The sequence below is a fragment of the Podarcis raffonei genome, chromosome 7 (genome assembly GCF_027172205.1).
Source record: "Podarcis raffonei isolate rPodRaf1 chromosome 7, rPodRaf1.pri, whole genome shotgun sequence".
NCBI lineage: Eukaryota > Metazoa > Chordata > Lepidosauria > Squamata > Lacertidae > Podarcis > Podarcis raffonei.
In genome coordinates this window covers 26,929,419-26,957,115 of record NC_070608.1, presented here as the reverse complement: position 1 = coordinate 26,957,115, position 27,697 = coordinate 26,929,419, and the positions used below count along the sequence as shown (strand labels likewise).

Here is a 27,697-nt window from a genome sequence, read left to right as displayed (position 1 = left end):
AGTCACTGTACCCCATGGAAGAAAGATTACCCCTCTTGTTCTTCACAGTGTCTTTCCTATGAATCCCAAGTCACTGGCTACTGGCTCACAAGATCAATGAACCCACCACAGAGGTTCCCCAATGAGAATCCAAAAATAATAGCTTTGAATAATAATCTTTATTAGTGTATTTTAAAAGGTACATGGTAATCCTGAGCTACTGCTTTTGTACATTTAACATTATACAAAGACTTTCATTTACAGTTTGAAGGATACATTTATTGTGCTCCAAATCCTCACCCAAGCATCACTTTGCCCCCAAACAGGAATATAGATCATTGAAAATATTATGCACAACCCTGGAACATTCACGTTTATCTAACCTCAACTCCCATTATCTAAGGACTACTATAATCTAAAGGGCTCAGGGTATTCCTTCAGAATTTTAAAAAACACTTTGTGTAAAACTTCAAAGATGGGCAGTGCAATAACTGGTCCCCATAATTTATTTGTGACCTCAAGAAAATCATCTTTAGTTGTTGTATTGTTCAACTAGTTTTCAGTGTTATACTAACCAGCTATACATCTATGGAATGATCAGAGTAACTGTTTACTCTATTTCATTTCCTGTTAGTTAGTGTAAAGCTATATTTCCCTTTGCAGTGACTGGAAAATTATTTTCCTATTATGGAAAATAAACCACAATCCAAGCAAACCGAGAGGTAACCCAACATCACCCTATAGTCATCTAAATTTATAAAACAAGTCATATCAAATGCTTCCCTTACTTAGACCCTGTAAAGGAACTCATACAAATTGCTAGCAATTAAGTTCCATTAATCCAATCATGGCTTTGCCTGTAAAAAGATAAAAAATATTAAGTGCCAGGGTCCTTGAAAGAAAGAAAGAAAAAATTATCTAAGCTGAATTTTAATTATGTTTAAATTAACCTTTTTCTTAAGATGGACTACCAAAATATTACACCTTGACTTGGAAATTTGAAAGCATACTGTGTTTACAAATGGTGACACCCTAGCAAAAGCTCCCTTCTTCAAAATGATGCACACTTAGTAAGATCACTTTGTTCTTAAGTAGAAGTTACAGTAAGCAGTTAAAGCAATATGCTTATTGCTTAAAATTTTAAAGCAGGCTGCTTTGATACAGTTTGTAAGTGTACATACAAATGTGAAGCAATTGTAGAAACTCAAACACCTTGCTTTTACATACTCATCTCAAATGGCACAGACTGTTTAATATAGTAAAAGAATACTGTAGTTGGAATTGAATTCAACAGTACTTTTAAGACAGATGTATGATAGTGTAAACAAAGCTTTAGTATTCAGAGGTTGGGAATCTAGCAGCAAAACAAATTATTTGCATATAATGTAGTGCAATGAACATTTGTTCTTAAAGGATCCCCAGCCTTATAACTATCTGTAACAGAATGGAAATATTAAAAGGAAAAATATTTAAGTTACTCAGTTCATATTATCAGACCCTCTAGAAATCTCCATTTTCTATAAGAAAGCATAAGGAGTCTATGCAAAACTGTGTTCTGGATAACTGACTTTTATGGCTCCCCAGTAGCAGGCTCGAATTAGGCAGACCAAGCCTAAGAGGTAAGCAATAGCCCAAGAAACATAAGTGGCATGAAAGTTTCTGGCAAAATCTTGCGTACCAACCTGTTAAAAATAAAAAGAACACCAATTAATAAGTATCATTTAAATCTTTAAGGTGAAGCATTAACAATTGGTATAAAATTAATACTTAAAGGAAAAAATAACAACCTTATAGGTTTCTGAAGCAATTGCAGTCTGTTCTGAGTTAACTTATTTGGGACACAGATAGCCTTTTCCTATTAGCACATCAGAAATCTATTGCCATAGAGAGAAGTTATTTTGCATTTCATACTCAGTAAGTTATCAGGAATTTTTTTTAGTTTTTACCCAAAAGAACATGCTGTTTTCCAAAAGACACAGAACACCAATTACATTCTAAACAATGGAAGTACTGTATAGGGTATAGGAATGGTCAAACTTACTGAGATGTCCATAATAATTACACCATAAACAATTCTACAAGTTTGCTGGAGGCATACTTGCCATCATATTTAGTGTAACAATAAATACAACCCTGATCACCACAAATTTTGTATTTTAATTGTGAAATAAAATAATAAATTGGACATTTAAAGTTACCATTTTAAACCTATATTTTACAAGTTACATTTATTGTTTTGGAATATACTTGCTCTTCTTAAAAAAGAAAAACTTTGGTGGGGGGGGTGAGAATCTAATATTCCAACTCCCTTTTTTGAGGAACTCTGCTATTCCTGCTACAGTTCTTGCCTCAAAGCCTTGCCTTTAACAGCTTTACAATATAGCAATTACCCCCTCCTGTTGCTGTCTTCAATGGGTTAAATGCCATTCATAAAATATATAGGTAAAAGGTAAAGGACCCCTGGACTGTTGAGTCCAGTCAAAGGCAACTATGGGATGTGGTCTCATCTCATTTCAGGCCGAGGAAGCATATTTGCATGCATAGTAGACAATGTGGGGAATCACCTCTTGGGTCAATATATATGTAACTTTGTTCATTTGGGAACAGTGCACTATAAAGTTACCATAAAATCTTTCGGGGGATGTTGCCCTTTCACAGTTAGGTCACAGCTTCCCAGGAGTAAAGAAGTACGGTACTTCCATGCGCATCTGCAGTCCAATCTTGCATATGCTTGTTTTCTAAGTTCAGGCGGACATGCTCCTATGTTAAGTGTGTATAAAACTCCAGCCTACATCAGTGCAGCAAGTTCCTACTACAGTTCCAAGTATCATGGGAGAATTCATGCAACAAGGCACAAATAAGATGAAAATGGACATAACTGTAACTCTATAGCTATTGATTCTTTTCGTGATCAGAATAGAATATAAGGAAGCCAGGAACCACATTTTTTCTGCATTCAACACACTGGCTGCACTTTCTTTGTTTAGACTGACATCACCAAGGGCATGAGCATCTGTGTGTACAAATCACAGCAGAAGTTATCTAAACAAAAGAAAGGTTATTTTAAATCTCCAATGACTACATATGTTGAAAGCTATTCAATATCTCCCTCCTGGCAACGTGGGCAAGGAAAGGGATACCCATCTGGACAGACTGAGGATAGAGAGAGCCCCACACTACATACAATGGTGATAAAGCCAGGTATTTGAGCATAGATCCACCATCACCACATGTTCCTTGAGCTGTGTATGGAATGTACAAGACAAAATCCTTGCCCCTGCTATCTTTTCCCCAACTGTGCTTCAATACTCTTTGACACTTTAAATCAGGGTGAGTACCTCAATCTACAGAACTGAGACAGAGGGGCAGTGGGCTTTGTTGAGCTGCTCAGCTGACATGCAGTAAAGCTACCCATCCCTGCTTTAAACCACAACACCGGATCCAATTTAAATTTGACTGGGGAATACCACTGGAGGAAAACATGGGTCAGCTGTTGCAGTGTGTAGTTTGGGCCACACTAGGGGCCTTTCCCAATGACACAGAAAAGTTTTCCATTTTTATTCTGAGATTATTTTGCAGCATTATGATGCCATGCATGATAATATGAAATGTAGAAATGAGGCTTATAAAATACATTTTGATACACACTAGCTTATGAATTCCTTTAGGACACACAAGCAGAGTCCCAATTTTTTTTGCACCACCACAACAATAGCACTAGCTCTGTTCAACTGCAGGGTACCATTACTGATTTAATTTAGATTACTCACAGTTAATCCAACTCCAATGAAGATAAATATCATTCCAATTGTAATATATGCACAACACCGTCTTCGTGGAAGTGCACATCCAACAGAAGAACTGCAAACAAACAGTATGCCGCAGCGAGAATTAAAAAAACAACCCAAAAACAGTTTTGACTTTTTATAAAGGATTCATTAAAGGGTATACGTTCTACATCTCCCCTGATGGAAGTTATGAGTTTAAGCTTGTTAGAGTCTAATCTCAATCTGGATTTCAAAGTTACACCACATTCTGGAGCAAGAAAGGCTACAGATGTCCCAATTAAATTCATAGCAGCAGCAACATTGCTTACAAAAAAACTGTAAGCTGTCATGTGATTGTTCCAATGCTCAAACACTCCACTAAAAGCTCAGAAAGGCTCATATGCCTAGCGTGTGACTTATTATTATTTTTTAATGTTCCTGGAATGCTTTTTAATTGCCTGGTTCATGCAGCTTTACTACAATAAGTAATTTCAAAGTATTCAAACTAAAAGATGAAGTCCCCTGGATACTATTTAATGTGGCTTGTACCTTGGTGCCTGGGGCTTTCCATTGGTCCTTACTTAACTAAGATGAATAAAGCTACTGTGATTTGAAGGTGATTTGAAAATCCTGTAGTTTTATTTAGATGAGCTTCATAGGTCACTTTTGTTTTCTGCACACAGCTTATCGTCATGTACAAAACTTTATACATGTCATGTTTGAACTATTTTGCACCTCCAGCGTGGTTAAAATTATGTATCTATACCAAGTACAGAAAGTTCTGTAGCAAGCCCAGTTATCAAGAACTATCTTGATACTCTTCATTCTCCTCCCTCATTTTTTGTTCCTCCCTCACTTAAATGGCTTCAAAATGTGGAAGGAGGTAGAGCGTTCACCTCGCACAAGATATACCTGAACCAAGGAGTTTCCAAGTCTTTCCTGTGGCTTAGTCCTCTTCCCATGTTATCATTTAATGCCACCCTTCACTCCAAAAACCCCATCAGCTCCCCACCCTCTCCCCTCTCTTACCCTCGTACGCACACCCACTCATGCTCAGCCATGTACCCTTTCAACCTGGGCTGGGCTCACAGTTGCTGTCTGGCCACAACTTCCCTACCCTGTGTTTCACCACTCTTCTGTCAGTATGGCAAGAGGTTTGACACCACCACAAGCCTACCACGTCACTAAAGTACCATAGGAATCTGGATGCAATTCCTGTTCTGAATTATAGTTAGAAAGTTGTAATATAGCTTCATTTTAAAATGTGTACACGACCATTTAGTCTCTGTAGCATCATGAAAATTAAGCAAAATTTCTTTCAAAGCTTTTCAATTGCAAGAATGATACAGTGCAAACTATTCACTCATTTTAGTAGCACTATTAGATGTCATTGCTACTGTTCCAGGAAGGCTGTTCTCTTACTGATACAGTTTTGTTTTGTTTTTTGTTCTAAGCCTATTATTCATCGTCAAGAAGTGTTCCAGTAAGAATGTCTATCAGGTTAATCTGTAAGCATTATCAAAATGACCATCACAACAATAATCAAAACAGGTAATAAATTGCTTTTTATTATTGTTTCTAGTTTAATTTAATTGCTGCACTAAAGAAAGTAGCATGCATATTTTTCATATCAACAAAGAAAAACTTATTTGCTCTTCATATACTTGCTCCAAAACTGTGGTTTTAAAAATACCATTTCATGCTAAATAGGAAATTAATATTTCTTTCAGCAACTGTTTCTCTCTGTATCCAAGCATTTCTAATTCAGTAATAATTTTCAATAGTTTTTGACTAAGGAAAATTAGAAATGACAAGAGAAGGGTGCACTGACATTCATTATCAGCATTTACAAATGTTTTGTCCAATGACTGAGGGATTATATTTCAAATACATATATCCCCCAAAATAACAACATTAGTAGAAGCACTTGTTGAAACTTACATTTTTTTGCAATGTGGGCACTTTGCCAAAGTGTTGAATCTCAGTTCCATCCACTGTAATAAATAAGGAAGGAAGTGCTGAAAAAATGCCAGTATGAAAACTGTTTATTTTGCTTCGTGTTAAATGTCACTGGGAATCACAGCACAAGATTTTACTTCTCATGCTTCACTTAGTTTTTATTTCTCATTTCCTTCCGTCACTGGGATGCCCTTTTGCAAGCAGTATCCCCACACTCTGTGGTTTGGGATTTCCTAACAAAACGATTTCCCATGACTTGCTGCTTACTAGGATGTCTGACGTACTCTACGCTCTGTTTATAAATGGCAGTAGCACTTTCATGTCACTAATGCAGCTATTACTCTTCCTTCGAAACTAGACACATGCACCCCCTAGGATTATATTGTTGGTACTCCTTAGCAGTTCTTCATCCTCCAATTCGTATGTTTATTTAAAAAACCATGTGGCCTCTAGCTAAGATCAGGACCTTTTCACTCAAAACTGCAGTCCCAATGGGAAAAAAACCCTACTGAACCTGCTATTAGCACCAATAGAACGATATAAGAACTCTGCTGAATCATACCAAAGGCCCATTTAGTCCAGCATCCTGTTCTCACTGTGGCCAACCAATGGGAAGACCACAAGCTATACCTGAGTGCAGTAGCAATATCGCCATCTGATTTCTGGCAACTGGTGTACAGAAGCACACTTCCCCAGATCCTGGAGGTAGTATACAACAATAGTCTTTTGCTCCATGAATTTGTCTAATCCCAATTTAAAGCATTTCACATTGTTGGCCATCCTTACTTACACCTTGGAAGAGCAAATGCCATAGCTTAACTATGCAGTGTATAAGAAGCACCTCCTTCTGTTTGTCCTGAATCTTCCAACTTTCAGCTTCACAAATCTGGGCTCGGACAACATGGTAGCCAGAGTCTTAACTTGTTTTGCCTGTGGTGTGTTAGCAGCTGGAGCAAGAGAGGAGTGCCACAGGAACTTTTGAGCAGCATACAGCTTATTCACATTAAACCAGTGATGTGCAACCTTCAGTCCATGGGCCGAATTAGGCGTGCCAGGCTGTTTTGGGCAAACGATGCCCAGCATACCTACACTTAATGTCATATGCAGACAATTAATATATAACAATGGTTGGGTAAGGGACATCATCATGCAGACTACAGTTCTTGCCCTGCCTTTGCGGCATTTAAGTGCAGGTAATTCCATAATACAAATATCTAGAAACTTTTTGATGGTACATCACACCTAATATTATGCCTTATTATGCCTAATATTGTGCCATATACATTTGTGGTGTTAACTTCCTTTATAGCAACTCTGTTCTTTTCATGGTATGCTACCACTCAGTGGATTTGTAACTGGCTGACTGACCGAACCCAAAGGGTGCTCATCAATGGTTCCTCTTCATCCTGGAGAAGAGTGACTAGTGGGGTGCCACAGGGTTCTGTCTTGGGCCCGGTCTTATTCAACATCTTTATCAACGACTTGGATGATGGACTCAAGGGCATCCTGATCAAATTTGCAGATGACACCAAACTGGGAGGGGTGGCTAACACCCCAGAGGACAGGATCACACTTCAAAACGACCTTGACAGATTAGAGAACTGGGCCAAAACAAACAAGATGAATTTTAACAGGGAGAAATGTAAAGTATTGCACTTGGGCAAAAAAAATGAGAGGCACAAATACAAGATGGGTGACACCTGGCTTGAGAGCACTACATGTGAAAAGGATCTAGGAGTCTTGGTTGACCACAAACTTGACATGAGCCAACAGTGTGATGCGGCAGCTAAAAAAGCCAATGCAATTCTGGGCTGCATCAATAGGAGTATAGCATCTAGATCAAGGGAAGTAATAGTGCCACTGTATTCTGCTCTGGTCAGACCTCACCTGGAGTACTGTGTCCAGTTCTGGGCACCACAGTTCAAGAAGGACATTGACAAACTGGAACGTGTCCAGAGGAGGGCAACCAAAATGGTCAAAGGCCTGGAAACGATGCCTTATGAGGAACGGCTAAGGGAGCTGGGCATGTTTAGCCTGGAGAAGAGGAGGTTAAGGGGTGATATGATAGCCATGTTCAAATATATAAAAGGATGTCACATAGAGGAGGGAGAAAGGTTGTTTTCTGCTGCTCCAGAGAAGCGGACACGGAGCAATGGATCCAAACTACAAGAAAGAAGATTCCACCTAAACATTAGGAAGAACTTCCTGACAGTAAGAGCTGTTCGACAGTGGAATTTGCTGCCAAGGAGTGTGGTGGAGTCTCCTTCTTTGGAGGTCTTTAAGCAGAGGCTTGACAACCATATGTCAGGAGTGCTCTGATGGTGTTTCCTGCTTGGCAGGGGGTTGGACTCGATGGCCCTTGTGGTCTCTTCCAACTCTATGATTCTATGATTCTATGATTCTATGATTCATGGTAATGATGGAAATAATTAGTAAGTTATCGAAGTGTGACTGCACTAATTCAAACTTGTTAGCAGACAGCTTATGCAGTTAAAGATGGTTAATGGAAAACAGGCTAAATTTAAGTTTGGTCTAATAGAAATCAAAACCATCCCACTTCCCTTTTCCTCCAACTTCAAGCATTGATCAAGATCACCCCCTTTTGTCTGCAATGTTTTCCGCAGAGAATGGTCTCAAGAGGAAAGGGCAACTGAAGAAAGCTACCAGAAACGAAACATGGCATGATTAAGGAAATTGTTTAAAGTATTAACATCAGAAGAGATCTTAAACCATGTCAAACTATTTGTCCATCTAATAGCCCATTATAGTCTACACTGACTGCCAGTAGCTTATGGAGAGGACTTTTACATTATCTGCAGCCTAATTATTTTAACTGAACATGCCAATGTTGAACATCTCCATCTAGACAGAAGAAAAACCATATTCTTAGATGAAAAGCTAACATTTTATTAGGGAACCACCCCAGACATTGAGACCAGCTCTGGCAACTGGCAGAAGAGAAAACTAAAACACAGGCTGAATATCCTAAGGGAGTTACAAAGCCAATTGCTTGACAAAAATGAGTTGGTTCTTTGAGAGCAAATAGTGATGCCTCTCGTATAAGGCATTTGGACTCTACTTACCAGGAATGTATTTCCACAGTGCCCACACACCACTCTAGTGCCTTCTGGCTGAACAGGAATTGCAGGCTGTGCTGGCTGCTCCTCTGGAATCAACATAACTGGACCAAGATTAATGATTCGCCTACTGTATGGAGAAAAGTAAACCCATCATGTCATTGTATACAGCACAGAAAAAAAGGTATTCCCTAGCCATATTATCTTCAACAATGAAAGCTTGTTCCGATTTGGCCCACCTAAAATGGGCCTGTTCTAGCATCATCAGTGTGTCAGCATCAATAACTAGTGCAGTCCTTGGAGCAGGAAGCGACAGAGGCTCCTACTACTGGAAGTAGGGAGTAAGGTGTTACACAGTCTGAACTGGGGCTCCTAGCATACATCCTGTGTTCTGCTGCTCCTATACCAACACAATATAGGATTAGGCATTCCATAAAACAGCAGTGTGCACTAATACATTGGCTTACTGTGTTTCTCCTGGATATACTGAAGTACCCTCCTCTTTCCTATGCTTCTTCATGTTGATTTACTGCAATACTAAACACTTGGGACCAAAACTCTACTGAATATATTGAAAATTATTTCTGAACAAACATTCATAGACTTGCACCATTACTGCCTATTACATAGAGAGGTCTTATTACTTCTGTGTTATAAAGAATAAAAGTAGTATTAAATCAATCTGACTACATTCAGTACATAAGAAGTGTTTACTGGAGAAAAGATGGGTTATTTGTACTTGTTAGGCAGTCACAATACTGTAATAGCTGTGTATCTAGCAGTTTCCCACAGAAGTACCTAGCTGGTCTGCAAAGAAGGCCCCTGCAAACAATTTCAGCAGGTGCAGCAGTCAGGGCCAATCAGCTGATCAGCACTGACAGCTACCCCCAGGGTGGCAGGGACTGGCTACAAGGGGGGGGGGCTCCTGACCAGGCACTCTGGAGTGCAGTGAATCCCAGCAGCAGCTGCAGCCAGTGACAATCAGTGCAACTGGTGTCAATTGCAGCCCCTAATTTTGTAAGTTTCCTCGGTGAGACAATCCCAGCGGGACATGTAATTGGTAAAAAAAAATTAAAATGTGCCAAATGCAAGCCCCACCAGCTAAGAAACCATTGAGTGTGCGGTTTAAATGCAGGCAATGGTTCCTTTGCAGCCACTTCTTTACTTGTTTCATTCCTAATATCAAATATGATGTTTTTGCCTTTTATCTCGTGCAAGAGGCATCCATCTTTCTGTCCTTCCCATGATCTCTAGCACAGTAGAAGCAGAAGTTATTTTTCTTCTTTGTCCTTGGTAAAGATTGATTTAGTTCTGCAGAGGTTAGCAGCCAGAAATTTATGTGAAACATTAAACAGAGAAATAGCCAGAGGCAATATTCTTTTTTATTCTTTATACTATTTATATCACAATAGTCAGACCATTTGTTGTGTGTGAAAAACCAAAGAGAAAAAGCAAATTATAATTTGGTTTGCCCTTACCAGTTGGGTCTTGGACATCCTATCCTCCGTGACGTATCCTTACAGATAAGCAGACAATTACACGGACATCTAACATACTTTTTCCCTGAAGGAGGGTTTTTGATTGGCTACACAAAACAAGAAAAAGCAATTACATATATAATGTACCGACTGTCAAAAGAAAAATATTCCACAGTGATTAAACAGACCGACAGAAAAGTTAAAACTCAAGGTGGAAGACTACATAGATATTCAAGGCACAGCAACTGATTCTAGCATGGTGATATTTCAAATAATTTAAGGCAGGTCTGTGCCAGCACCTAATTGTTAGAACACTTTTTACATTTCTTTTACTTCCTTTTTGTTCTTCATTCACTCTTTAGTGTTGAGTGCAATCTTGAGACTAGGCAAAAACTAAATGTGCAGAAATGATAGATTTTACAAGGCTGAAATAGAGGGGGCCAAAGGGAGGATTCCACCACTTATTGGGCCATTTCAGGGAGAGGAAAAACAGAAATGTGATGAATATTAGTCAAGGTGGAAGAGGGTATGGGATATGAACAATCCAGTTTAAAAAGTCAATAGAAAAACTACAACAGTGGGAGGGAAGTGTTAGGGCAATAGCTGGCATGCAGGACATTACAGTATTCTGCTAAGAAAAGAAAAACAGACTGCATGAAGTTAAAAAAAAAAATGTACTTCTATGTTTAAAAAATAAACCACAGGCAGCATGCCACTGGGGATGGACAGAGCACAGGATGATTGGACTCCACAAGCTGTTTATGGTACTATTAGGTGCAAATCACATGAAAACAGTTGTTACACACGCATATATATCCTTACATACCAATAGTACTTTAATTACAAGTTAAAGGAAGTGCTGGACAAAACAAAAGCAGTTAAATAACAGCAATAAAAATCTAAGCAAACTTCAAAAACAATAACAAAGATTATAATCCTATCTACAAGTGCACATGCCAGTCACATGAGCATAAATTACACATAAGCATTATGGATTGCATCCAAAGCTGTGCTAAATATCTCCAATACAGGAAGGATTTATGCTTGTTGAACAGAACTTCCCTGCATACACGCCTCCCACTAAATCTGCTCTGGGGTTCCCCCCAACCCTCTGGAGCAGATTTGGGGAGGCTGTGCACAGGATGAGGGGGAGAGGGAGTTTTGTTGCACAAGTCTAAATCCTTGCCCCAACAGAACAAGTGCATCGAATACTGCCTTACGTGTCAAAGGGCTGGACCAGCATTAGCCAGTTATGTGTTAATACAGAAAGTTTGTGGACTGGGTGCACTTATTTTAATGTTTTTATATTTCCATTATATCCAGGTTTTTTGTTTTTAAAGATAGAAATGTAAGCAAGTTAATTTTAATTCCCACCATCACACACACGCAGTAGAAAAAAAGAGAGGTCCACCATCTATTACCCAGCGGTCCAAAGATCTCACTTCCCTTTCTGTATCTGAAAGTGCATCTTCTAATTGTCATTCTTGTTTGGCTATCTATTTGGACATATGGACTGCTTATATTAATGTGCATGTTTAAGCCAGGATTGATGAATTATTTTTTATTGTTAATACGAGCAAGTGGAAGATGCTCTTTTTTCTTTCTCTTACATTTTAGTGATAATAGTAGGCAGTCAGAATTTTACGCTCTTAAAATGGTGGTTTGGCAAACTATATGATCTGCATAAAGCACTGCAGAATACAGAAACTGACCACACCTGGACTGGACTGCAAATAGAGAAGCTACTCATTCAGGACTTAATTATAGGCCATACTATCTCCATAAATGTAGCGTCTATGAATTAGTCACATCATCATCTGGTTACTGTTTTCTACTCAAAGTGGCTTTCCTTGCATCCAAATGATCCTCATACTGCATGCTAATTCTCAGCTGCTGAGCAGTCACATCAATGTGAGTCTCTTCTATTGTGAAAGGGCATAATAAAACATGTCACGAGAGCGAGAAGCCCGCAAAGTCATTTACCGTAGCTTCATTGCAATCTGTGCATTTGACAACATGCTGGTGAAGCTTCCCTTCCAAATTGATTAATGACTGGCACACACGGCAATTTATTACAGGAATTCCACTGGCATCTGGGCTGGCAATGGCAGTATACGGTGGCGGAAGTTCTGCTGCAAGGAAAGGATGAAAAGTAAAATGCATCAGAATAAGCAAACATGTGAAAGGGTTGGACAATAATCCTAGCAATAAAATGAAAGGCAAAGCATCATAAGAATGTAAGAAGAGCACTGCTGGATCAGACTCGAAGCCCAGCATCTTCTTCCTACACTCACTGTCCAGCTAAATGTCTGTGGGAAGTCTGTAAGAAGGATAGGAGTGCAATAACACTTTCACCACTTCTTTACAAGCAAGATACAAGCTATCAGCCACTGATAACCTTATTTTCTGCAAATTTGTGTAAACCCCTTTTAAAGGCATTTGCGTTGGTGGCCACGACTACTTATTGTGCTAGTGAGTTCCATAGTTTAACTGTGCTGTTTTAAGTACAGTGGTACCTCGGGTTACATACGCTTCAGGTTACATACACTTCAGGTTACAGACTCCGCTAACCCAGAAATAGTACCTCGGGTTAAGAACTTTGCTTCAGGATGAGAACAGAAATTATGCTCCAGCAGCGCAGCAGCAGCAGGAGGCCCCATTAGCTAAAGTGGTGCTTCAGGTTAAGAACAGTTTCAGGTTAAGAACGGACCTCCCGAACGAATTAAGTACTTAACCCGAGGTACCACTGTACGTACTTCCTTTGGTCTGTCCTGAGTGTCCAACATGCAGTTGCACAGGCAATATTAAACTAATAGATAACACCAACCTTGCAGATAACCCACTTGTCCATTATGCCAAACAACACCTTTTAATCAAGGAACAGACAACTGCTGAAATCAAGACATTGTTTCACTTGAGATAAAGTACAACAGGGACTAAAGTAGTCCTCTCAGTTCCCTATCAATCTCGGCAAAAGAAAGTGCAAGGTGAAAGCGAGCAGACTAAGCCAAATTACTCTTAGGGCAGAATGAGTAACATCTCACAGATGATTAATTCATCTCCTATTTAAATTTCAACTCTCCCTCCCAGCTCTCAAATTAAATGGCAGTTCGGAAATCAAATAGCCTTGTTGAAGGCATGTCATGGTACCAAAGTGCTCTCTTGCTCTCCCCTGAGCTAAATCTGAGAAGAAGAAATGCAAACATGTAATTTTTTCCCCTCCTGGCTTGTACCCCAATTGAGAACAAAACAAAGATTTTTTTGGTAAAATAAATATGGCTTTTCTTCCACAAAAATAATCACAGGTAACAAAAAAGCTAGTGTATGATCTTCCATTCTGAACTCATACTGTCCCAAGAGGAGTGAACTATGTCCTTTTTCTGAGCATTTGAATATGCTGTCAGGAATAAACTCCTGAGCATTTCTCACTGCATTTCCAACTCCTTGTATCACAGAGGTATATTATTACGGTACCTTAAACCACCCTTTCCTCTCCATTTACTTGAATGGCTGAAGCAGCTTCTTTTTCTCCACCAAGTTGCACACCACATGTGGTTACAAAACTAGGGCATGTGAATACAGGAGCTGCAAGGACATCCCATCACTAAGCCGGAAAGCAATATGATGTGACAGAACAGCTCCAGTAACACTGCAAGCATTTCTGCAATACTGTAAACAGTTACAAGCAGGGAGGCAGTTGGACTACTGAAGGGCTAAGTACAGGAGGCAAACATTAATTCCGTTCTTAATATCAAAAATGGTTAATTAAAAAAACAAACCTGTGATGCAACATAGCATTGTAGACTCTGATAGGAAATTAGAAAAAGAAGCCTAGATTTTATAATGCTTGCCATCATCATCACCACTCCACCAAATATATAGAACAATACTATGTAAATATTTCATATATGTATCGCGATATCAATAAATAAATTTTAAAAAATAGAAGAACAATGAGTAAAATATAAGTTTACAACTGAGCATGGGGAAAATCAGAGGGCATGCAAGGGTTTCAATACACTAGAGTTTTTCCTTTCTGTAGGGCTACAAGTGAATTGTGTGTTCCTGGAGCTCCAACCTGACCTGCAAAGTCCATCCACAGATAATCATGGACTCAAGAGCAAAGCCTGTTTGGTGAGTCCTCCCAGCGGAGTTTATGTTAAGGTTATGTTTTTATTATGACCTTTTTGTATTGGATCAGATTATTGTAAGTTGTGTGATCTTCGTTGTATATTTTGTCGTTGTAAACCGGCTTGTTAATAGTAATAGAGAAAGGCGGTATACAACTTAAAAGTGAAATGAGATTGGGCGGGGGGTGAACTGCCCACAGTACAAAATGTTCCTGTTACTAGGCTTTGTGTGCGGTTCTGTCCAAGACCCTTGACGTCTCCTTCCTCCCCAGGGCTCTGCCAACTGTGCCTCTCATTCACTCCAGTGCCTGCTTTCCAGACATATATTTGCTTGTTCTTATACCAAAAATAGTCTTCCAAGCTTTCCTTGCTAACCCTCCTTACAAGCTTCATTGATTCCCAAACAGCCCTTCCTTCTTACTTTACACAACAGTTTAAAGCCCCTCATCCCTCTGCTCTATGCAATGTTTCCCTCAAACATAACTGACTTTTCACTTCTCCTACAAAACCTTTGTTCTAACCTCCTTTGCAAAAACAGGTCCTTTATCTTCTGGAGAATTTGCTTGCCAGCTTCAAATGCATTTGTGAAGATTTGTCTAAGGTGTAAATCACAAGGAACAGAAAGAGGAGCAATTGATTATAATACAGCACCTTGCTAGGAAAGGTCAGTCATACACCCAGAGCTATCAGACCAACCCTTCAGGAAGATGCACAGGTCAACTATAAGCCCTCTATGTCGATTCAAAGTTCTGTATAGTGTCAGGTACACTGCCAATGCTTAATAATTATATGGACTACATATTTACCACAGATTAAGGTCTAAAATGAGGAACAGCATCAATAAGCACAACACAAGGGCTTTCAGAAAGGAGATGTTCTCACAATGAACAGCTTTCATGAGTCTTTGGCAGCTTCTGCTGAAGGGATGTTATAACTGCTTCTCCAGCAACTGACATGATATCCACATGAATCAAACTATAACTTAACTGGTAGGATCTAACCCCGAGAACAGAAAACTCAAGTTATATTCATACATCACTAGAAAGATGCACTCTAGCCATACTCTTGGGATGGGGATTTGATTCCTACAAGTTCTCCCTGTACAGATTGGAGCTAATTGTACCAACAGATAAAGGCAGGGAAACTTAACCTCTGTGCCCTCCTACCAATGTGTCACAGATAGTCTCAAGCACAACAAAGTTTTGTGGCACCTTAAAGACTAACATGTTGACATGGCATAACCTTTGTGAACTATAGTTTACTTCATCAGGTACATGCACCACAGCTGACTGTATACATTTCTTCATGTTCATGCTCTGTTCTGGTTTCAGCACTTGAATCTTTCCTGCATATGGATATTTTTCATAAGGGACTGGGACTATATTAGCAAAGCCATTGGAACAGCAGGCTAAGTATTGTCTCTGCTCTGATTCAAATCAGCTCTCCAGGGACTTGGGCAGAGATCTTTCCCATCTCTACTAAAATGCTTTTAAAAATGTAACTGGATAGGTCAGAGATTTAATCTGGGACCGAATTCTACCACTAAGCTACAGCCCTTCCTTCATCAAGAGGACACTACATTTCTCAGAAATCTAAATTCTGCATGCACAGAAAAGTGTCTCTTATGTGAGACATCAAAAGTATCCGCCTATACTCAGCGACAGTGTTTACCAACAACTGTTTTTGCAAGTCACCAAAATTGGCATAGAGAGACCCAAAGATGTGCCAGCTGGAAAAGGCTGAAGAAAGTATTCTTCACCTTGGCTTGGATTCCCAGGTGCCCTTTTCTACAGAATAGGGCAATAAAAGTTATCAGAAAAGTATGTTGACCTCTGATAGTATTAAAGCCTAAAGAAATCCACCTGAGCAATTTATGGCATATTGCAGATTGTGTAAAATAGGGGGAAGAGCTACATTCGTCAAAATATGTTCAAAACTTCTCCAGCGCTTGATGTCTTGAAGAATCCAAATATAGTCCAAAAAGTTTCCGCCAGGCAATTCCTAACTTGAGCCAAGGGGCAACAGTGGCAGCTGTTCTCAAAGACATTTCTGCACAGCCAAGTCATAGAATCATGGAGCTGGAAGGGAACCTGTGGATCATCTAGTCCAACCCCCTGCCATGCAGGAATATGCAGCTGTCCCATACAGGGGTTGAACTTCCAACCTTGGCATTATCAGCACCAAACTGAGCTATCCAGGCTGACAGGGAGGAAGGAGTCTTTTTGCTTTCTGGCTCAAGTGGAGAGGCTGTTGCAGGCCCATCAAACTGGGAAACACAGGTGAGTGAAGGCAAACAGACAATGCCTCACCCTCTTTGCCCTGCCATCTTTTCCCACCTGCCTGTGATCATGCTTAAGATCTCTTCTACTTAACCATGACCTATAACCATAGGACAGACCTTGGCTGCAAATCATGATTAAGAAGAGAGCATCACCATGATCCGCAGTTCAGAAAACATGCTAAGCCAGACATGGCAAAGCTGCCTCACTGAGCAGAGCTAAAAAGCCCAGAGAGGTGCAAGTTCCTCTCCAGGAGCCAGCACATCCATGTGGTCATGGTAAGTATAACATGTGAACCAGGTCACTCTCCATCTGGTCCTACTGTACATGTTACGATACAAGGAAACCTGGTTTCCTTCAGCAGTAGTGGAGGCAACAGTGGCATTTAGCTTAGTCAAGCAAGGTGCATTGTGAACTGGGCAAAAGGTCAGCACAAGCTTACAAGAACCTTGTAAAACATCCATTTAGAGGATCTCCAACACCAAGTTAGTAGCACTTCAGGAGTTTATTAGGACAGACAAGTAAACAGAAGTAGAAGCTAGGTTAGTAAAGGATCCTGCCACTGTTTCAAACACTTCCTGGAACATAAATCAAGATTTGCCAGTAACCTGAGACATAAAGATGGGTCGATGTATTATTCAATAGAGAATATACTGGCAGGGATGAAATGTGCATAAAACTCTTCCTTTTGTTCCCTGTTTTCTGGTTATTTCCAGTAAGTGTTGTTAGTTTTACAAGCTACAAGCCTTTCCGCGTCCTTGAAGTAATAAAGTTTGATTCATACCATTGGCACTAACATTGAGAGATTTATAGCTGCTTATCGACGTCAATCAGCCACTCTTTTAAAAGGGGAGGTAGGAGATAATTAGGTCAAGCAAGAAGTAAAACCAAAACTCTTCTTCTTTTTATCTTAGATCCAATTAAATAATGGGTGCACATTTTCATCCTTGGTCAAATATGAAGCCAAGGATGGGAGATACAAAACACCTATATTCTTCTTTGATTTATGTTCAGAAGAACCCACACCAGAGTGACAATTTAATCAGCAATAACAAGAGTAAGTGGTCCTCGATTAGGTGGAATCACATGATACATGAGTGGGATACTATAGATTCCCATTTTGATGAAAGGGGGAAAATGTGGCAGATGTAAATGTCAACAATTAAAATATTAGATTAGCATAAAACATAGCATGGTCTACCTGTTACTATCTGGTGGCCATAGATAGTTATCACTAGTTCTCCATTATCGCCACCTATTCTCCACTGACTTATAAAGTACACAGGTATGCTCAGCTGCAGGAAGACACATCACTATCAGCAGGATCTCTGCTTAAAAAAAATGCATGTGGACAATCTCATTCTTCTGACAAGGCAGAACTCATTATACTAACAGCGGCATTTTGAAAAGGAGATACCGGAATGAAGCAGGTTAGCATCTGTATGCCAGCTCTGACAGGCTTCCATTAAAATAATTAGCAATCTTATTATCAGAACACACAGAGACAAGGCTCCTGCAATCAAGGCCACTAGATGCATTCACTGCTCAGGAGAATTCGAAATGGCTACAGAGAAACCACAGCCTTGACACAAGTGTTGACATCTAGGCAAGGAAAGCATTTGCAAGCTTTTCGTTTTTGAAAAATGGGAACACTCCTCAACTGATCCCACAGATTCTGCCTTCAGTATAATTTGTTTTGAAGTGTCTCTTTTGTGTACAGTTAACCATGTGGCACAATTGCTTTGTATTAACTGAGCAAGGCTGCAGAGCCCTATTTAGCAAGAAGTCTTTCAGCTAGTCACTTGGGCTTGCTTTTAAAATTGTACATAAATCAAGACAAACTTCAGTACCTCGTGCACGAATTACATGAATTTATTAAATACAGAACACCCCTAGCATCCTACACCTAGTCTTCAGCTAGGGAAACCGGAAGCTAGCCCCATTCTATATGATGTTGTAATGGATGGCGCTCTGGGCAGGTAGCAGGGACGGGTTCAAATATGTTGTCAAGTTATAAAGCTCTTTAGACCAGCTACTGACTTGGATCTTAACTTCCCTGAGCAGATTTTCACTCATGCAATGGACACTTCTTACCTCTCCTGTCCCACTGTGTCCTCCTGTGCACCACAGAAATCCACTCCAGAGGGTTGGGGCACCCTCAGAACAACACAGGACATGGGCAGGGGGCAAGCAGTCCCCCACTTGATTTTAAGTGATGGGTTTGTATGAATGCCAAGAGGAGTAAGGCCAGGTGGAGTTGCCACTTTTTAGGCCAGTGAAGTGAACACATTTGGAATTTGAGATTGTGCTATGGGCACCACCCTCTCTGGTTGTGTCTTTCCCCCATCTCCTGAATCTCACTCCCCTTTCTTGATGGTCAGAAAGCATATACACATGTACACACGCACACTTGTAACTTATCCATGATCTCTGGGTAGAAGTCGGATCCAGTAGTCTTAAAATGGATCTTCTTGAATTGGCATGATTTTACATGGGAAGCCAAAATATGCACCATCAGATAAAGTATTACACTGGTAGGCTGTCCAGTAAAAACCACATAGTTCTTGTCAGCACCACAAATACTTTGATTCAAGGCACAGATCCTTGTAGATGTCCAACATCTGAGATGTCACACGTTCCTCATCACTTCTCAAACCCAAGGATTTATAGTCTCATGGCACAGAAGGAACCTCCACACCATGTGCTCAGACTTCCTCACTTTATTATTAATGGCAGCACCACATGTTCACTTCGTTATCCATGCAAAACTCCACCCCTGTCATTGATATTAATGAGGAAGGCTTTTCCCCTGTAACCCACAAATTCACTAGACCAGCATGGCTGTGTATAAGCTTTTACAGACAAGAGAATCCCTGGCGGATGGTCATCACTGTCTCACAATGACTATATCACATTTCACTATTATCTCCGCACCATGGTCCTTGTTTTGTGCATATGCTCTGACCAATTTCATTGTTTATCATTTCTTATCCTTTATTCACACATTTAAGTTCGTTAATTTGAGAATCAATTTCTAAAGTTGGCAATAACTTTTATTTATTTAAAATATCTGTTATACTGCTAAGTGTGGAGAAAATCTTAAATAGGTTCACAACATAAAAAAGTACATTAAACTCATTTCCTAAAAGGGCAACTATTAGAAGATGAAGAGATACAGGACTGTAGAATCTAGTGTTCATGTTCATGCCAAAGCAAAGAGCTGCTTTGTAATAATATGTCAGAAATGTGGAGGTGGAAAAAGATCTCGCCCACATATGAGTAATTAACAAAAGTATCAGCTGGGTGCCTAGATTCAAAACATGGGACTTTGCACACTCTAAGAGTGTGAGAGATCCCTCAGCAGTGTTAGAAACACTCTCAGAGTTAACCAGCAGCATAGCATGGGATATAGGTTGTTAAACCCTTTCACATATCCCTTTTAGTCTGCTTACAATTCTTGCCCCCTCTCTTTACCTATCTAGCAATGAACAGAGCACACACACTGTTGAGTAAGTTAAAAAGCTTTACTTACTAAATCCAAATGTCTGGTTCATGTGTTAATCCATGAAGAAACAAGGAATACAAAATACTGAATATAGTTTCAGACATTTGGTCTGAAATCTGGAGCTAGTTCAGACACATCCGTCCTGATTGGTTACATGGCTAGAAGAGAGTGACAGAAAGGAAGAGAAGCAGCTTCACTTCCTCCCTCACAGAGGTAAGGGGATGTGACCTAACTGAGTCTAGGAACAGACCTCTCTGGTCTTAACCCTTCCATGCACTAACTAGCACTCATGCATAGTTATGTTTGACAGCAATTTCCCACAAGAAGTATGTTAGTGTCCAGTGTTTACCAACACACACTTCTTCGCTCGGGAATGTCCTGTTAACACTGAATGCTACTGTCCTATATTTATTTAAATGTTAAGTATTAAAAATGTATTCATGTGCTTCCTAGTAAGAAGGAAGCTTATGTGTTTTTTTCCTTTTCTTGTTGTCTGAAATCACTAAGGGCATTATCCAGCTAACATTTAGCACTTTTTAAGCTGCCCAGATTTTAGCACATGTAGTTTTTCAAGTACTTCACTTTGGCTTGACTACACCACAAGTACTTACTTGCCAAATATGCAGCCAAATAATGAGCTAAGTGTGGCTTTCATCTTTCCTATCTGTTGAAGATTGTGAGGGTTATTTCTTTAGATAGGTTTTTTTTTATACAGCTTGCCATTACAATTAAACCTCAAAGCAGTTTACAGAGATAGAAACAAAACTTCATTAAAACCATCTCACTTTTATTTAAAAAAGTGTTATGGGTATCATTAATGGTATAGTGTAGCAGAATCAATGTACTAGTCAGAGAATGCCTGAACAAACAAATGAGTTTTTAATGAAATTTGGGTGCACTCCCAAATCACAGAAAGGAGAGCATTCCAGAAGTTGGCACCGCTATAGGGAAGGTTCACTTTTGTGTTGCTGCCAGATCACATTCTGCAGGTTTACAGCCTCATTTAGTTGGAGTGCTATTATGTTCCACAGGATTTTCTTTGTACTTGACACCGGGGTTCCTAAAAATATTTTGAAGGTCATCATTTAAAATGCATGTTTTAGGTAACTTAAACCATATTTATTTGTTTGTTTTTTAAAAAAAACTTTATATATTCTACATCTCTCATTAGGGGGAAAATGCAGTCCTAACCACGTCTACTCAGAAGTAGGTTTACTTCATTGGGGCTTATTCCTAGGTAAATGGCGTTAGGACTGCAGCCTAAATTACATGAAATCTGAATACTGTTTTCTCTTATCAGTACTGCTGGTGAATACTGTATACACCACATTATGTTGCCAAGCCTGAGCAAAGCATCAAGCTTGTATGCTCCCTCCTTCCATGCAGACACAAGGTGGATTTCAGCAGAGTTACTTTCACTTTTGCTAAACTCCAAATTTAGGGTTATGCTTGAACCAGGGATACTAGTTTAAAACAAACTGTGCCATGTTTCATAACAAGCCAACATCAAACTATGGCTTGTGATGCTGCCTTATTAAACTAGCCAGTTTGTTTCAAACCAGGTTTGTGATAACCATGCAACGCTAAGGTGGGATTCGTTAAAAGGGAAACTAGACTTGGCTGAAGCCCACTTCCCAGCCACAAGGGCAGAGGAGAGGGAATTGGGTGAGCCCAGGCTCATGCAGGCTAGCTCTTGTGGCGCTAATACATGGTTCAGCAGTCATCATCTCTTAACTGAATCTCAGGCCTTCAATCAAACACAAAGGCGCTTTCCTGTGAAAATAAATATTCATGGAAAAATATATATTTGAGGTCAAGCATTTGAAACGAGGCACTAGGAGGTCATATGCTATATCAAGAGGCCATGTCCTATTTCCTTATTATGGGCTTGATTAAAAAAAGGGCAAGCAAAATGATCAGGGGGCTGAATAATCTCTCCTACGAGGGAATATTACAGAAACATTAAAAAATCATGCCTGACTTCCCTCTCCTCTGCCCTTGTGGCTGGGAAGTGGGCTTCAGCCAAGTCTGGTTTTCCCTTTTAATGAATCCCACCTTAGCGTTGCATGGTTATTACAAACCTGGTTTGAAACAAACTGGCTAGTTTAATAAGGCAGCATAATAGATGTTTTCTTCTCTCCCCCTTTCATAATATTAGAACCTGAGGTCATCCAATGAAGCTGAGGAACTGCATTTTCACATAGCTCATGGTGAAAAATAAGGAATTTTGCTATCACAAGCTGTGGTGATGGCTGCCAATATAGGCTGCAATCCTAACTCTACTTACCCAGGAGTAAGCCCCACTGAATTCAATAGATCTGGGTAACAGCAAGAGCTCCCGCATGCAATTTTGGAGTCCTTGGGAGTCTTCTTTTCTGGACTTTTGACTCACTGACGTCCTCTTCAGGCTTTGGAGAGGGTCTCCTTTTGAGCCTCAAGGATTTTCCAGCTGTCTCCCGCCATTTCAGGTTATAGTTTATTCGTTTGTTTCCCAGCGCCTGCACTTAGATAATTGGAAACTACTGGTCCACACTGATTGGCAGTGGCTCTCGAGGGGTTCACTTCTGGAAATGTCAAGGATTGAAACTGAGATCTTCAGCCTGCACATTAGATGGTCTACCACTGAGCTATGTCCCTTTCCAATGTATCACTAGAAAGAACATCCACAGTGCTCACCTACATAATCTGCCATATTTCCATGTTCTTTAACTACACAAACTCTTCTGTGTGCTCCATTTTCAAATGATATAAATATATTCTCTATATCCATACAACAAAGGATGTTCCCATTTTATCTCCTGACAATAAAATGCTCTGACCAGTCCTTGCTTCCATTAGAAATGTGGGGCTTCATCTGCCTCTAAGTAGATAGGAACACATGAGCAAAACCACATGAGCTGCAATGAGCAAAAGGTTTGGATTGTTATCTGCTTTGTGTTGATGTGATGTGAATGAGATCAGGGAGGCAGAGTGGAAATTAAATAAGAAAAGGAAAGAGCAATACAAAAAAGGAGTACATTCTCTTAGATCTGTATTTTGCACCCAGGGTTCTACAACCTTTTAGGGATTCTGAGAAGTTTTGCAAGCTTCTGATTAAGGGCCTTCCCTTTCCTCACTTGCCCTCACCTCACTTGCCTCTAGGAGCCGAATTATCCATGAGTAACATCTGGCCTGGTCGAGTCTCAACTAGTTTGCAGTTTTCTCTTTTCTTTTTTTTACTGAGGGAGCAGAGAAAGGGATTTGGGATTCTAATGGGTATCACAACATGTTACAGCTGTTTCTCCACCAAAATAGGAAAACCATAATCCTAGATGGGGTAATACAGCACAAACCTATGTGCATTTCCTCAGAGACAAGCCCCACTGTGTTCAATAGGGTTACTCGCTAGTTACTAGAGTGTTTTGAGGCCTAAGAAACATGTTTCGGATACAGTCTCTGTAGTAAACTAAAATGTTGCAATTGGTTAGATTAGCCCATTGAGGGCAGATCCACACATAATCAAAACACATCCAATGTCCATTTAAAGCACATGACGTCCCTTCTACAATCCTGGGAAGTGTAGTTTGTTAAAGGGTGCTGAAAATTGTTAGGAGACCCCTGTTCCCTTCACGGAGCTACAATGGCCGGAGTGGGCTAACAATCTTTCCCCCTTCCCAGGGAACTCTGGAAAATGAGAGAAGAATAAGGATCTCCAAAAAAACTTCCAGCATCCTTAACAGTTCCCAGGATTCTTTGGGGAAAGCCAAATGATTTAAATGCATAGTGCAGGTGGGAGCCTTAATTTAAAATCAACAACTTGAAAGTGGCAGTTTTTCTTGATGATTTATGACTGAAGTTTGATTGCAAATCAATCCACCCTGCTGGCTACAGTACCTGAATTTAACTGTGTATTTTGGCTTAACCCCTTAATCTCATTAAGCAGTCGCATGTATTTTCAAACATTATACTCATTCTGCTCCAAGTCTGCCTTACAACTAAATAATAATCATCACAAAGCACCATTCAAACAAGAGCCTACCAAACAACAGAACTTTAGCTGTTGTTACAGAGCTTAAGAGACACATATTAGGGCTGAGGACTCTTTGGCCATCTAGTTGTTGTTGGACTACAGTTCCCATCTGCCCTAGTCAGCTTGGAGAGTGGTAAGGGATGTTGGGAGCTAGGATCTAACAAGGTCTGGGAGGCCTTAGAGTCCCCATCCCTGACATGGCAGTAAATAACAGGCAGAACCAGAGGCCTGGATCTACTAGGTCCTTAACCCTTGCTGTTGACATATCATCTGGTGAGGCCTAAACAAATCCTACTCCCTATTCACCACTCTTAAGGATACAGCTAGCCATCAAGTTATGCAAATAAATGTCAGCTGTGATTTAAACCATCTATTGGACCACATCGCAATCACCAACACACACCATCATAAAAAGTGGAAGGGCAAGGGTGAGATAAAGAGAGAAGGAAAGGGAAATCCTTGCACATCAGAACCTATTTTTCAATAGCTGATCTCCACACCGAAACATGCTGAGCGGTGATGAAGATGAGTTTCATGGGCATATGAAGAGTGCAAATGAGAATCAGGCAAGCCCCATGTAACTAAAGAAGGGGAGCAAGTGCTTCCAGGTCAAAGGGCACAGGTGTCAGATTCAGCTTGCTAAATCTCTATCAGAAACCACACACAGCCCACAGCCCAGCTTTGTGGAGCCTTTTTGATACTTGCATTATCTTTGATAAATTGTATTGAGCTGCATTATCTCCTCTCATCTCTCACATTGTAAGCCAGCCCTTTCCCTACTAACTCCGAGATGGGCGTGTGTTTTTATTTAATCAAGAAAGGCTGAAGGTGGGGAGCAGGCTGGAAAGAGAATATTTACATGTTATATCAAAGATCGAGGCCCCCCCCAGCCTCAAAAGTCGTCTCTGGTGTGCCTGACCTTGTCCTTTAGGGAAGAGCCCCCTGAATCAGCAGAACTGGAGAGGCGGGGAGCAATACGGACTGAATGAAAGGCTCTTGGAAAACCTTCTCTCAAGGACACAAGAGCCATGTGGGCCGCCGATGCCTGCCCTGCCTCTTCCGCTCCTTCCCCCGCACACCTTAAAAGCAAAAGAGAGAGGGGGGAAAGGCCCCCCACTCAACTTGCGAAGAGTGCGGAAGCCTGCGTGATCGATTCTTTCCCTGCCATTAACCTTGTATACTCATGGCTGATGGAGGGGAGGGACACACAAGAGAAAAGACACGCAGACACACATTGCAAACTCATTCCTCCACCACCCCAAGAAAATTCCCCTCTTTCCTTGAATATGCGGGGAAAGAAAGGGGGGAACCCCTGCAATGGTACGAAACCCCAGAGGCGGGTCCCGAAACCCCCCCCCCAAGCAGCGAACCAGATCTGCACCCGCACAAGTTGGCACCGGGGCGAGAGGGAGTTTTTTTGGGGGGGGCAAACGTGTATGAAAATAATGATACGTATTAATTAATTAATAATAATAATAACCTCCCTGGAGATTGGGGTGCGGGCAGCAAGGTGGGGCGACGCTGCCCCCCCTTCGCCGTTTTTACCTCTTGGGCTGCTGTCCGGGAAATACGGCGGGGCCGTCGGCGTCACGTTGCCCGAGCTGGGGGCTGACAGCAGCGGCGATCGCTCGTCCACCCCGTCCGCAGCCATGACTACTGCAGCAGCAACAGCAGCAGCAGAGAGAGAGAGAGAGGCTGGCGAGGGAAGAGCCCTCTCCACACACTCGCACAATGTGCGTGTCACAAGGCGGGGGAGGGCGGGGGAGGGGAGAGGCAGAGGGGGGGGGAGAGACACACACACAGAGAGACACACACAAGCCCGGCTTCTCGGGGGCGGGAGAAAGCTTAGCCCCGGCTCCTTCCGAGGTGCAAGTTAATCGATGGGTCGCTTGGAGGAGGGGCTCCGAGGATTTGCTCGCTGCGGCCAAATCGCAGGAAAAGTTGCTGCGGGTGGAGGAGAGAGAGACTTGCATTGATACGTGTAGGAGTGCATACGGCGCCTTTGGGGGAATGCAGCGTTTCAGATTCCTCGATTTTGAAACTTTGCATTGAAAGGGTGCCTCTGATCATCAGCAACAGATTAATTTAATGCATATGCAGCATATTATAATTTTTTAAAAAACCCTGCGGTGAGCAAGCACCATCTTAAATGAGACGTTCCTCCCTTTCCTGTTTCCCACAATGTATAAGATATATGTAATTTAAAGCAGGCGAAGCCAAGGTGGTGCCCACCAGATGTTTCGGATTCCCCAGGTCTATGAGTCCCAGCTGCTGTGTGGTCTGAGGGGTGATGGGAGTCCGCAGTATCTGAGGGGCATCACCCTGGCCACCCCACCCCCGATTTAGGGCCTTCTCAGCCCACCTCCCCTTCAGCTCCGGCAAAAGCTCCCAAATCAGCTTACTAGGGTTTAGTCAAACAGGCCCTGCTCTCAGGCTTGCATTCTGAAAGACATTGCATGAAAACAGAAAGAGGTTGGGAGAGGGGGGAAAGCATCCTCTGACGTTCTTATTTCAACACCAAAGTCCTCATAGTGATCAGATGCAATGGAGGGAATATCTCCTCCAAAAGCAGGTATGCGGGACCAGGTATGACTCTCCAGAAGTTGCTACACTGCAACTCCCACCATCCCTGATCATTGGCCATGCTGGCTGATGGGAGTTGGAGTCCGTAACCTATGATGGGTGACAAATCCCCCACCTTTGTGGATGTTGTGCTACCACACCTGCATCAGAAGCAAAGGAAGTATGTTTCTTGCTTTCAGAGTGTTGCTTTTGCCCCATACAAATCTATGGATATTAGGACAATTGAGTAATTGTCCTAATATGCTCTCAAGGTAAATTGACAAATAGTTTCTTTAATTGTTCTTACTGCTTTTTAATTTGGTGACAGCCCTAATTGTGTTCTATATTGTAATGCAGGGCAGTGGGTCAGAATGATTTCTTAAGGACCTTATCCAAACCTGTGGTTTGCCTAGGGTGGCCACTTATGCACTGCCAAGAAGAGAAGAAATGCATCACCAAAAAGAGGACAAACTATGGTGCAGCTTGCAAAATTTACATATGCTTATATTATATATAAGTACATATATATTTCATATATATATATATATATATATATATATATATACACACACACACACACACACACACACACACATATATATATATATATATATATATATATATATATACACACATATATATATACATATACATTCAGCCATCCTTCGAAATTCATGCTTCTCTGAATTTTGCAATATAGCGCTTTGGGTTAAACCACAGAGCCTAGGACTTGCCGATCAGAAGGCTGGCGGTTCAAATCCCTGCGACGGGGTGAGCTCCCATTGCTCGGTCCCTGCTCCTGCCAACCTAGCAGTTCGAAAGCACCTTAAAGTGCAAGTAGATAAATAGGAACCACTCTGGTGGGAAGGTAAGCGGCATTTCCGTGCGCTGCTCTGGTTCGCCAGAAGCGGCTTAGTCATGCTGGCCACATGACCCGGAAGCTGTACACCGG

The 27,697-nt window shown here is 41.0% G+C and overlaps 1 protein-coding gene and 1 long non-coding RNA gene across 6 annotated transcripts in view; one reads left to right on the top strand and one right to left on the bottom strand.

Moving 5' to 3' along the window:
* LOC128417263 (uncharacterized) overlaps positions 1–27,697 on the top strand; it is a 32,665-nt gene that overhangs the window by 3,867 nt on the left and 1,101 nt on the right. The window contains exons 2-5 of one of the 3 annotated variants that reach the window (XR_008331427.1): positions 5,201–5,297; positions 8,808–8,966; positions 14,303–14,394; positions 22,333–22,649. This is a non-coding gene — a long non-coding RNA (uncharacterized LOC128417263). Of the gene's footprint in view, positions 1–5,200; positions 5,298–8,807; positions 8,967–14,302; positions 14,395–14,928; positions 15,062–22,332; positions 22,650–27,697 lie in introns of those variants that run through there. The other 2 variants (XR_008331428.1, XR_008331426.1) reach the window with 2 other exon arrangements.
* PIP4P2 (phosphatidylinositol-4,5-bisphosphate 4-phosphatase 2) lies at positions 140–26,171 on the bottom strand. Of its 3 annotated transcripts, none has more exons than XM_053395683.1 (7): positions 25,729–25,935; positions 12,244–12,392; positions 10,261–10,367; positions 8,789–8,912; positions 5,688–5,740; positions 3,750–3,840; positions 140–1,661 (listed from the first exon to the last, which is right to left on the bottom strand). In XM_053395683.1, exons 1-7 carry the CDS (start codon positions 25,832–25,834, stop codon positions 1,518–1,520), a joined length of 774 nt encoding a protein of 257 aa, XP_053251658.1. In that variant the 5' UTR covers positions 25,835–25,935; the 3' UTR covers positions 140–1,517. The 3 variants fall into 3 exon arrangements, with proteins under 3 accessions (XP_053251658.1, XP_053251659.1, XP_053251657.1); XM_053395684.1 differs by having other exon boundaries at positions 12,244–12,389; XM_053395682.1 differs by lacking the exons at positions 10,261–10,367; positions 12,244–12,392 and having other exon boundaries at positions 25,729–26,171.

Excerpts from the sequence above, each read along its gene's own strand:
- PIP4P2 (XM_053395682.1), bottom strand. The coding sequence starts at position 26,156 with ATGCAAGTCTCTCTCTCCTCCACCCGCAGCAACTTTTCCTGCGATTTG. Across the intron at positions 5,741-8,788 it reads ACTGTGGAAATACATTCCTG|TGGATGGAACTGAGATTCAA; the intron begins GTAAGTAGAGTC and ends TATTTATTACAG. Across the intron at positions 1,662-3,749 it reads TCATTGGAGTTGGATTAACT|GTTGGTACGCAAGATTTTGC; the intron begins GTGAGTAATCTA and ends TATTTTTAACAG.